This window comes from Schistocerca nitens, chromosome 11 (genome assembly GCF_023898315.1).
Source record: "Schistocerca nitens isolate TAMUIC-IGC-003100 chromosome 11, iqSchNite1.1, whole genome shotgun sequence".
Taxonomy (NCBI): domain Eukaryota; kingdom Metazoa; phylum Arthropoda; class Insecta; order Orthoptera; family Acrididae; genus Schistocerca; species Schistocerca nitens.
Genome location: NC_064624.1, coordinates 149,778,692 through 149,791,181, shown reverse-complemented (window position 1 = coordinate 149,791,181; position 12,490 = coordinate 149,778,692). Strand labels below are relative to the sequence as shown.

The window sequence follows — 12,490 nt, the reverse complement described above, 5'->3', positions numbered from 1 at the left end:
CACTGTTGTTGAACTGTTTGACACTAAAGTATCGAGACATTATGTACAAAAAGTGTCCAAAATGACCTGCACTCATTGTACAGGCATCTCCAATTATTGTTGTTGTTGTTGTTGTTGTTGTTGTCATCATCAGACCAAAGACTGGTTTGATGCAGCTCTCAAAGATGCACTATCCTGTGCAATCCTCTTCATCACCGAATGACTACAGCAACCTACATCCTTCCGAATCTGCTTACTATATTCATCTCTTGGTCTCCTTCTACAATTTTTACCCCACACATTTCCCTCCAGTACTAAATTAGTGATCCATTTGAAAGTGATTTTTAAATATTCGGATTCGGAAGTGAAATGCGACACGCAACTGAGCAATGGAACAGTGATAGACAGTGTTACGTGTGCATGTGGACGACGCAATTGGATTAACAACGCATCTGGATTGACGGAGCTGGCGCTGAGTCTAGCGGCACTGCTGGCATCGCGAGAAGTCAGTCTCGCCGCACCGCAGTCATCCGTCGGAGCGACCGGAGCCGCGTCTGCTGTTGCAGGCTACGCCCACAACACAGCAGTTGTCGAGGTGCCGTCTGCAGTTCAACGCGCCACGTCACATCAGTAACCTGGTACACCGTGCCGGCAACACCATACGTCGTGCAGAAGGAACTAAGTTAAGTGAAAAGCTGTTAAAACTTTTACTAACCTGCACTAAAAGACTGTCGGCAATGGAACCGCAAAAAGAAACAGAAGTTAAACCTAAATCAGGACCTATGTCTGTTGAAGGAACTGTAAATCCAGACAACGGTTCAAGTGTAAATATGCATGAAAATAGTAATGTTAAAGTGAAATCCGAACTAGTGTCTCCTGACAGTTGTGTGAAAAAGGGCAATGATTCAATAGTAGAGACCCCTGTAGTAAAGCAGAAATCAGGAAGTGTTAATTTTGGGATGACGTTAATGATCTATCTTTAGTTTGCGTATGTCGTATTTTCACGTGCCGCCGCAGGACAGACATTCTACCATTATTTAGCGTGGCGTTTGATGAACATTATCATCAAATTATGGCGAGCATTCACTTAAACATTTAATTTGAACAGTTATAGTTGCATCAGCGCATTAGACTCTGAACTGCTCTGGTAGTTGGATTGTGTGGATTCTTTTTGGTCTGTGATTTTTCAGAATATAGTGAACATTTTAGAGAGAATGGTTTTTGATTATGAATCCCAGATAATCTCCTAATTCCTCAGAGCTATAAGCTGTAGCTATAAATGTATTTCTCAGATGAAGCGGGCACTAGGAATTCTAATTACAGGCTTCACGTTTTGCTAATCACTTTCTGGTTGCCAATGTTGTAGTTAAGAGTGCCAGTGTTGAGAACGGCAAACAACAGCATTAAATAAATAATAGGAACATTTAACAATTATTCCACCCGCCGCTCCACACATTGATGTTTCAGAACGTGTCCTAGCAACCGATCCCCTCTTCTAGCCAAGTTGTGCCACAAATATCATTTTTTCCCAATTCTATTCAGAACTTCCTCATTAGTTCCGTGATCTATTCATTTAACCTTCAACATTCTTCCCTAGCACCACATTTTAAAAGGTCCTATTATCTTCTTGTCTAAACTATTTATTTTCCACATGTCACTACCATACATGGCTACGCTCCATACAGATACTTCCAGAAAAAACTTCCTAACACTTAGATCTCTATTTGATGTTAACAAGTTTCTATTCTTCAGAAATGCTTTTATTGACATTGCCAGTCTAGATTTTATATCCACTTCACTTTGTCCATCATCAGTTATTTCACTGCCAGATGGCATAACTCACTGTTTCCTAATCTAATTCCCTCCGCATTATTTGATTTAATTCTACTACATTCCATTGCTCTTGTTTTGCTTTTGCTGATGTTCATATTACCTCCTCCTTTCAAGACACTGTCCATTCTATTTAACTGCTCTTCCAAGTCTTTCGCTGTCTCTGACAGAATTACAGTGTTGTTGACAAACCTGAAAGTTCTTACTTCTTCTACCTTAACTTTAATTTGTACTCCAGGTTTCCTGTACTGCTTGTTCATTGTACAGATTGAATAACATCGGGGAAAGGCTACAACCCTGTCTCACTCCCTACCCAACTGCTGCTTCCCTTTCATGCCCCTCGACTCTTATAACTGCCATCTGGTTTCTGTACAAATTGTAAATAGCCTTTTGCTCCCTGTACTTTAGCTCTGCTACCTTCAGATTTTCAAAGAGAGTATTAATATCAATATTGTTACAAGCTTTCTCTAAAAATACTATAAATGTAGGGTTGCCTTTCCTTAACCAATTTTCTGAGATAAGTCGTAGTACCAGTATTGCCTCACATGTTCCTACATTTCTGCAGGGTCGGAACTGATCTTCCCCGAGGCTAGTTTCTACCAGTTTTTCCATTCTTCTGTAAAGAATTCATGTTATTATCTTGTAACCGTGACTTATTAAACTTAAACTCATAGTTCGGTAATATTCACACCTATCAGCATGCGCTTTCTTTGAAATTGCAATAATTACATTCTTCTTCAAGTCTGAAAGTAGTTCACCTTCTTATACATCTTGCACACCAGATGGAAGAGTTTCATCATGGCTGGCTCTCCCAAGGCTGTCTGTAGTTCTGATGGAATATTGTCTACCCCTGGGGCTGATTTTCAACTTACATCTTTCAATGCTCCGTCAGATTCTTCTTGCAGTATCGTATCTCCCATATCGTCTTTATCTATGTCCTCTTCCATTTCTATAATATTATCTTCAGTTAAGTCAGTAATAACTATGGTGCTCTCTTGCAGTGGCTGACTGAACAAATCGAACGGGAACTCTTTATTTACAGGGACATTTACCTTCATGTGCGACAGGCAACTGTTGCATGCACCACGATTAAGATACATCTGAACTACAATTTTGGGTTGCCCATTACAAGTATTGAAGTATTGCAGTGGATGGGAAGGGTGCTACTTTACAGCTATAGTTCAATTCTTTTATCTTGGCGGCTCACACATACCTGCCCAGAGGCGGGAGATTGCTGCGTTGCCAGTTGCTAACGACGCACGCGCTAAGAGAAGCAGTGCCATAGTATAGTATAGTTCGCAAACTTACGCGCAGTTTATGAAGTAAAGCCACCATGGCTGCATTAACCCTTTCACTGCTATAGAGACGTGCTTCCCGATTTTGTCATCACTGCACTGCTCGCCTGTGCAGACACATGGTGTTCCGACTGCTTTGACACACTTATCATTCGATTTCACAAAAACTATTTGGCCCAAAAATTTGATTTTTACACATCTTCTTGACTGATACCTTCCCCCCATAAATGACTCAATTTTGTTTCGATGTTCTACGCAATAATTGTGCAGCATTAAATGTAGTAAACCATTGCACGAAATTTTGAAGAGTTTGCAGATGTAAAAGTCCATAGCATATATTTTCCGTATGGTCGATTTTAGTTACCACAATGTTGAGAATTAAATGTGGACAAGATACCCAAATTTCATATAAAATTTACTGTATAACAATATCTCATTTAATTTAAGTACCAGATAGGTATCGTATGTATATTGAGAAATATCCCGTCTTTCGGGACTGTAATAAAAGTTTTATTTACACCGGGCGCGTTTGGCTTTATTTCAAAGCATTTCAATCAATCAAAAGGAAGTAGACAAAATAGGTTAAACAAAACTATGGACTTACAAAAACATTAGGACTTGAATAGACTGTGTATCAGTGAAGTGCTCTGAGCTATGTCAAATATAATTTTTGTGTGTGGCACACACAAACGGCATTTATTTGCTAAAACACTGATCAGCCAACACGAATGTTGAATATTGTGTTACCGCAGAACAAAACTACGAAAGGTTACTTGGCAATGGAGGAGACAAAATACTGTCCACTGAAGATGCTTCAAAAGAGAAAAACACGTCTGTCAAAATAAGACGCTTATTACAGTTGCAGAAGAGGAATATATTTCAAATTATGCTCTAAATAATACTTTTAATAATGTCGCAAAAGAATATATCTCAATATGAATAGTAAAACAGCGACTGCGGAAGAGAAGATATATAAACAAAATGGTTAACATGAATATTGTATGTGTGCCTTTTCATTGTTTTTAATTGCTGTGGAAAGAAATATTGGAGGACAAAATTAGAAAAACCGAAAACCTATTACGGTTATAATGAAGCGACAAAGCATTAGAAATTTCAAAAAATTTCATTCAAATGAATAAAATTCATGAAGTAAGACAATTCGATATTGTTTTTAAATAAAGAAAATATTGAAATCCGAAGGTGGTTTGATCTCGGAACCTTTCGCTTGACAGCCAAACACCTTAACCACTACACTAATGTAGCTCATCATCTGATAGTACTCGTGGAGGACTCTAAAATATCATGCTATATACTGACAAACACTGTTGGTATGTCTATGAATTACTCACGTTTAGTCGAAGTACTACAGGAAATACACAATTACCGCTGTTCTTTATTGCGAAAAAGCGGTTCGTGAGAATGATACAAACACCTTTCCTTGCTATCACCTGAATTAGGAGGCTTATTGATTATTTGGTTTCATTAATTAATAGAATATGAAGCAAATGGTATAAAGAATGCTTTTTCCAAACTTTCTATAAAAGAAAGTCTGCTATCAAGACATTGCTTTTGTTCTATTACTTTATTTACGACTGAACGTTTCTAAAACTGAAGACGCTCGTCCCTGCAGTCGAGCTCTGGCAACGTCATTCTCTGTTCATTGGCTGACTGTGTTTTGTGACGTCAGACGCGCAGAACGAACCTAAACTTGGCCGCCGTCATAAATGACGCGCACTTTAGCATGTCCTTGTTTGCACAAGTGACAGCATGCTAAGGAGAACGTGCACATGCCTTGGCTACATCTGGACAGTACTCACATTTGGCTCCAGCTCCTCGTGTACTCGGATGATCTCCGTGCGGAGTGCTTCGTCCAGGTCAAATGTCAGTTCCCGCGGTGCCCTCAGGTTCCTCCGGAAGGACACAAAGTCATTCTCCAGGGGCCACACGCCTTTTGTGTCCTTCATAGCAGTGTACACGTAGTACATGGCCGCTATGCTGATCATCCCATCGTAGGCGGTATGCTGGTCGAAGGATAAAATCACAATTTGTCAAAACGTCTCTTCGAACAAAACAGTATTTACTAAAAACTAGACAGTACAACTTGGGTAACTGATTTAGAGCTGTGTTATTATGGTAAATACTACGAACTTACTTCTTTTTCATTTTTACCTTCATCGGTTAGTCACACACGGAAATACAACAACAGTCTCTCAGGTTGAAAAAGTTGTTTATAAATGGACAACTCTAATTTACTGTGTATCCCTCAAACAAAAATCCATGCCCCAGCTGGAAGAAACCCCAGATCACACCCATTTACTAGAAGGGTAGTAGAAGAGATCCATAAAACTACTGCCCAATACCCTTGACATCGATATAATGTTGAATGTTAGGACATATTCTGAGCTCTAACATAAGGTTTGACAAACAGAATCACATTTTCAATGCCAATCGGCATGGATACTGATCATATGAATCCCAACTTGCACAGCTCTCACATGACAAAAGGAAAGCTCAGGATCGAGATAGTCAGGTAGATGCAGTATTTCTCAATTAACGAAAAGCATTTGACACAGTGCGACACTCACACTTATTGTCAGAAGTGCGATCGTATGGGGTAAACTGAAATTTGTGTCTGGACAGAGGACTTTTTTGATAGGACACAGCCTGTTTTGTTTGGTGGAGAGTCATTAACAGATGAAGAAGTAGCTTTGAGTGTACCCCTGGGATGTGTGTTGGGTCCCTTCCTGTTAAAGTTGTACGACTCTGCAGACACTATGAATATACCAAGACTTTTTGGACACGGCACAGTGATCTATAAGGAAGCACTGTGTGAAAAATCTCCACAGATATTTAGTCACATATTCATCAGATTTCAAACTGTAAAAAAGACTTTCAAATAACTTGCGGGAATTCAGCCAGATAACACTTTCAGCGACCGCCGCTATTTCGGCGGGAGAACACCCCGCCATTTCAAAAGCAAACTGCAGTTTGCCTTGAAAATGGCAGGGTCACTGAAAGTGTTACCTGGCTGAATTCCCGGAAGTTATTTGAAAGTTGTATACGCCAGGAGAAACTCAGGTCTCACATTGTAAAAAGACTGGCAACTTGCTCTAAATGTTCAGTACAGCAGTTTTCTACGATTACAGATTCAATGAGTGGCATAATTGTTGAACTTGTACAAATACCTGGGTGTAACACTTGTAGGGATATGAAATGGAATTATCACACAGGTTCAGCCATGGATACAGTAGGCGGTAGACATCGGTTGAGAAGTAGAATACTGGGGAAGTGCAGTGAGTCTACAAATGAGATTGCTTACAAATCGCTCATGCGACCCATCTGAGGATATTGCTCAATTTCGTGTAACCTATACCAAATAGGATCAATGGGGTAAATTTAATGTGTTCAGGGACGTCCAGCACAGATGGTGACAGGTTTGTTTGACCTGTGAGAGAGTGTCACAGAAACACTGAAGGAACTGAGCAGGCATACACCTGAAGAGAAATGCAAACTATCCTGAGAAAGCTACTTACAAAACTTCAAGAAAATCGGTTTAAATCATGATTTTAGGAATATACAGCAACCCACTATTTGTTAGTCCCATAGGTTTCATTAGAATAAGATCGTAGAGGGTGACTAAGAGATGAATAAACTAAGCAAATTCAGAAGGATGTAGGTTGCAGTAGGTACTGGGAGATGAAGAAGCTTGCGCAGGATAGAGTAGCATGGAGAGCTGCATCAAACCAGTCTCTGGACTGAAGACCACAACAACAACAACAACAACAACAACATCAGACTAATTGCAGGACACACAGAGGCATTTAAGGAATCTTTGTTCCCATGCTCCATACGTGAATGGAATGGGATGAAGCCCTAATGACCGGTACAGTGGGACATACTGTCTGACATACTCTCCACAAAGGTTTGCTCAGTGTGAATGCAGATGTACAGAAAAATTTAAAGAGTGTTGTACAGGTTTCTGCTCAGCAAAGTTGTGCAGACCGGGAAAGATGCACAATGGTTTGACGCCCCTGTTAGAATGCTGCTCTGGAAGTAATCCGATTGTTTACGATGTATGCACAATCTTGAAAATATTCCCACACAATGAAAATTCTGAAAACTGGAACAAATGCAATGGCTGTAAACTAGTCTAGACTTTCCTGGTGTATGCTGCTGACAAAATCTCATAATGTCTCGGGTGGAAATTTACAACTGGTAACAAGATACTGGAAAATCTACATTCATGAAGCCAAAATTTCACTATTTACATGCCATGAAATATTAGAAAGGGACTTTGGTAAAAATACGATGAAAAGAACAAAATTAGTCATCGTCGTCGTCTTCATCATCATCATCATCATCATCATCATCATCTTCATCTTCTTCTTCTTCTTCTCCTGCTCCTCCTCCTCCTCCTCCTCCTCTTGGTTGTAACTGTGTGTCACATCGGTGTAGGATTGCGATGGTATTTACCAGATACACAATTAGTTAAAAGGGTGGCTGGATGTCCTTCCTGTGCCTCCCTGTTACACTTGTGTGTGTGTGTGTGTGTGTGCACGCATGTAATGTTATTTGTGCGAAAGTAAAAGAAAGTGTTCTAAATGTTTGTGATTTGTGTAACTGAGCCGGGACTTGAGTACCAGCCTGATATTCAGCTAGTAGAAATGTGGGGAAACTGCCTAAAAACCACATTGTTGCTGGCCAGGACACCGACACTAGTCATTAATTTTCTGGGCAGATTTGATGAGGGCAATGTATTCACATCGAGGTAATACAATCTATCTCCTCTGGTTCAAAGACTATGTAAGCTAGCCAGTATCGGTTTCGTCTCGCGCTGGCTGGGTATATAGCGCATGTCCGAGGCAAGCAGTGGGCTGACGGAACTGAGCGACCAGGAGGCGCAACTGTCGTGGGCTGCGGCTGGAGCACAGTGTGTGAGAGAGGCGAGTGATGGCTGGGCCGCCTCAGTGTTAACACCAGACCTTTATCTGCTCTCTCGCCCTCAGATGTCGGTCATGGGGCTCCGTTTCCATCTGCTGGAGTTTCAGTCTTACCGATAATCTATCTAGTGAGCATCATTCCGACGACAACTGTGGTTATTGCGAACATTAAAGAATTGCGCAGGCTCTTTCGTTGTATAAAAACTTTCTCAGTTCAGATTCAGATTATGATACTGGTGCTGCTCATTACTTGTGGTCAATTAATATTTGACTAAGCCGGGACATGCAAATTGGTTGAGAAAGAGGCATTTTGGTTTTCTTATGTGTATATCAGTGAATGTTCTTTTCATTAGTTAAAGAGAGATGTGTAAGTGTTACAGTTTTTTTTGTAATTAAGTTGTGGGGTTGTTTTCTTAATTGTATGGCCACTATTTTATTGTGTTTTATTTGCATGTTAACGACTGCAACGTATGTATAAGGCCATGGGTAAATATGTTTCTAATAACAGATTTCTGTGTGTTCTACAAGGCTTTCTTGTTCTGGTTTCAATGTTTATGTACCTTGGCCAGGAGGAGTACTCGGGTCGTGTGGGTCTGTTCGGAGAGCAAGAATGGCATGTGTCCAGAGCAGGACTGTAAAATTCTAAATTGTATTTTTTTCCAGTAATTTAGCACTCTTATTGAGCTATAATTGTCTGAATAGCTTATGCTTAAATGTGTTGTAATTAAGCTTGCAGAAATTTTGCATTGTTCAAGGTTTGCTAAGATAATGTTGAAGTTCAATAATTTTATTAATTGGGTACATATTTTTAATGCAATTATGTTTGTCTCTAAGATTGAGTTTTTTAGTATATTTTATTTAAGGGAAAGGTAAACTTTAGCCTGGTTGTCAGGCGAGTTTCTTTCCGAGTTCAATGGTTTAAAGAGAATTTGATAGTGATCGTATTCATTTCAAAATTTGTTTGCTAAAGGATAAAGAGTGTAATGAATGTAAATTATACAGTATATTTTTTTGAGTACCATGGAATGTGAACATGTGCTGAGCAACTACACCATAATAAAATTTATTATAGCCTATGTGCAATCTTGGGCCTAGTCCTTCCTTAATCAAAAGTGAGAGCCTGTTCTAAAGATTTTAAGTCATCGTTACAGAGGGGTCAGTGCATCTACCTGCCTGTAAGTGGCACTTTAACATGCACAGATACTGGGGTGGGTAAAATCAGTTTCTATAATGCAATACTGAACTCCAGTGTTCTGTAACAGAGTGAATGTTGGACTTCTGGCATAAAAAAGTTGAAGTGCAATAGCTGAGCTTGTGATTTTACGGGAATTGTGAGCAGTTAAAAATGCACCACACTGCAGGCTACTGCAATAGAAAGGCCACAAATGATAGCAAAAGACTGAAATTTGGCTTATTGTGCAGATATAGTATGTGTGTGTGGTCTTCGGTCCAGAGACTGGTTTGATGCAGCTGTCCTGTGCAAGCTTCTTCATCTCCCAGTACTTGCTGCAACCTACACCCTTCTGAATCTGCTTTGTGTATTCATCTCTTGGTCTCCCTCTACGATTTTTACCCTCCACGCTGCCCTCCAATACTAAATTGGTGATCCCTTGATGCCTCAGGACATGTCCTACCAACTGATCCCTTCTTCTAGTTAAGTTGTGCCACAAACTTCTCTTCTCCCTAATCCTATTCAATACATCCTCATTGGTTATGTGATCTACCCATCTAATCTTCAGCATTCCTCTGTAGCACCACATTTCGAAAGCTTCTATTCTCTTCTTGTGTAAACTATTTATCATCCACATTTCACTTCCATACATGGCTACAATCCATACAAATACTCTCAGAAATGACTTCCTGACACTTAAATCTATACTCGATTTTAACAAATTTCTCTTCTTCAGGAACGCTTTGCTTGCCATTGCCAGTCTACATTTTATATCCTACTTTGACCATCATCAGTTATTTTGCTCCCCAAATAGCAAATCTCCTATACTACTCTAAGTGTGTAATTTCCTAATCTAATTCCCGCAGCATCACACGACGTAATTTGACTACATTCCATAATCCTCATTTTGCTTTTGTTGATATTCATCTTATATCCTCCTTTCAAGACACTGTACATTCCATTCAACTGCTCTTCCAGTCCTTTTCTGTGTCTGAAAGAGTTACAATGTCATCGACGAACATTTTTGTTTCTTCTCCATGGATTTTAATACCTACTCTGAATTTTTCTTTTGTTTCCTTCACTGCTTGCTCAATATACTGATTGAATAACATCGGGGAGAGGCTACAACCCTGTCTCACTCCCTTCCCAACCACTGTCTCCCTTTCTTGCCCCCTCGACTCTTATAACTGCCATCTGCTTTCTGTACAAATTGTAAATAGCCTTTCGCTCCCTGTATTTAACCCCTGCACCCTTAGAATTTGAAAGAGAGTATTCCAGTCAACATTGTCAAAAGCTTTCTCGAAGTCTACAAATGCTAGAAATGTAGATTTGCCTTTCCTTAATCTTTCTTCTAAGATAAGTTGTAAGGTCAGTATTGCCTCACGTGTTCCAATATTTCTACGGAATCCAAATTGATCTTCCCCGAGGTCAGCTTCTACCAGTTTTTCCATTCGTCTGAAAAGAATTTGTGTTATTATTTTGCACCTGTGACTTATTAAACTGATACTTCAGTAATTTTCACATCTGTCAACACCTGCTTTCTTTGGGATTGGAATTATTATATTCTTCTTTAAGTCTGAGGGTATTTCGCCCGTCTCATACATCTTGCTAACCAGATGGTAGAGTTTTGTCAGGACTGGCTCTCCCAAGGCTGTCAGCAGTTCTAATGGAATGTTGTCCACTCCCGGGGCCTTGTTTCGACTCAGGTCTTCCAGTACTCTGTCAAACTCTTTAAGCAGTATTGTATCTCCCATTTCATCTTCATCTACATTCTCTTCCATTTCCATAATATTGTCCTCAAGTACATCGCCCTTGTATAGACCCTCTATATACTCCTTCCACCTTTCTGCCTTCCCTTCTTTGCTTAGAACTGGGTTTCCGTCTGAGCTCTTGATATTCATACAAGTGGTTCTCTTTTCTCCAAAGGTCCCTTTAATTTTCCTGTAGGCAGTATCTCTATCTTACCCCTAGTGTGATTCCTTAAATTTGTCCTCTAGCCATCCCTGCTTAGCCATTTTTCACTTCCTGTTGATCTCATTTTTGAAACATTTGTAATCCTTTTTGTATAGCAGAAAGAAAACATGATTAAACGTGTAGGTTATGTGAGGGTGTACAGGATGAGAAATGTAGTACACAGAGCTGTCACCTCTGGCAAGGACAAGAGCTTTCATCGGGCTGGGCACCCAATCTAAGTGAACTCTGACGACAGACACGGGTACGTCACTCCTTGCCGTCTCACCAATGTGCCAGGGTCCGACAGTCACAGCAGCTGGTGAGTGGTGGCACACTGGTTTGTTCGCTCAGTCAATTTGGGGGAAAGGACCGAACAGAGGGGTCACCCGTCCCGTCGGATTAGGGAAGGACGGAGAAGGAAGTCGGCCAAGCCCTCACAAAGGAACAGTCCCAGCATTTGCGTAAAGCAAATTAGTGAACTTGAGGCCGGACTGAAATATTACTGTATCTCATTGCTACCTATCAGAACCCCTCTGAGAGCATTAAAGATAAACACCAGTCCTAATTGTTCAATTGTAAAGTGACCTGTTTCCAAATTACATACAAAAAAACCACTATTTCAGTATACATATAATTCGAAAACTATGCTTTGCTGATTAACATTGTTCTTATGTGAGAAACATAATATAAATGTGAAATGAATAGTGTAACTAATCGAAAGAAATGTAATCAAAATATCCACGGGTGTACTGCCGGTCTAGTGTCCAATGGGCACAATATTTCGGCGATCATACATGTCGCCATCATCAGGTGAAATGACGGACTGAGCTCCTGTGAACGTGCCGGCACGGAGATCCGTACACTATGGCTGCTCAAGGGGAACTGGGTTCGGTCGCGACGGCGGCCGATTTAAATACCCTCCGCCAGCCGAAATATTGTGCACGTTGGACACTGTAGACCGGCAGTACACCCGTGGATATTTTGATTATCAACTACGCCGGGAGAAACTCAAGAAAGAAATGTAGCACATGGTCAGGATGTACCAGTAAACCTATCAGTACAAAATTACTACAGCAAATTAAACAGAACATATAAATGAAGCATGTGAATTGAATCTCCAATATATGTTAGCACTAAAATTCAGGCACTAGTTGATCTGTTATAAACAAATTTAGAAATGTAATTGCTACCTGTAACATAGTTAGTCAGAAAATGTTATATCAACTCATAACTAAGTTGAAAATAGATTCACCTCGTTCAGCACTGAGATTGTAAATTTTTAGCAATGTGTATCTCATATTCGGTTTAACTTTTAATTGTGA

At 40.1% G+C, this 12,490-nt stretch overlaps 1 protein-coding gene across 3 annotated transcripts in view; it reads right to left on the bottom strand.

Moving 5' to 3' along the window:
• Positions 1-12,490, bottom strand: part of LOC126213328 (peroxisomal carnitine O-octanoyltransferase) — a 313,022-nt gene that overhangs the window by 136,947 nt on the left and 163,585 nt on the right. For all 3 annotated transcript variants that reach the window (XM_049941018.1, XM_049941019.1, XM_049941020.1), the window contains one exon: positions 4,922-5,125. In XM_049941018.1, the coding sequence (XP_049796975.1) occupies positions 4,922-5,125 (204 nt within the window). The remainder of the gene's footprint in view (positions 1-4,921; positions 5,126-12,490) is intronic.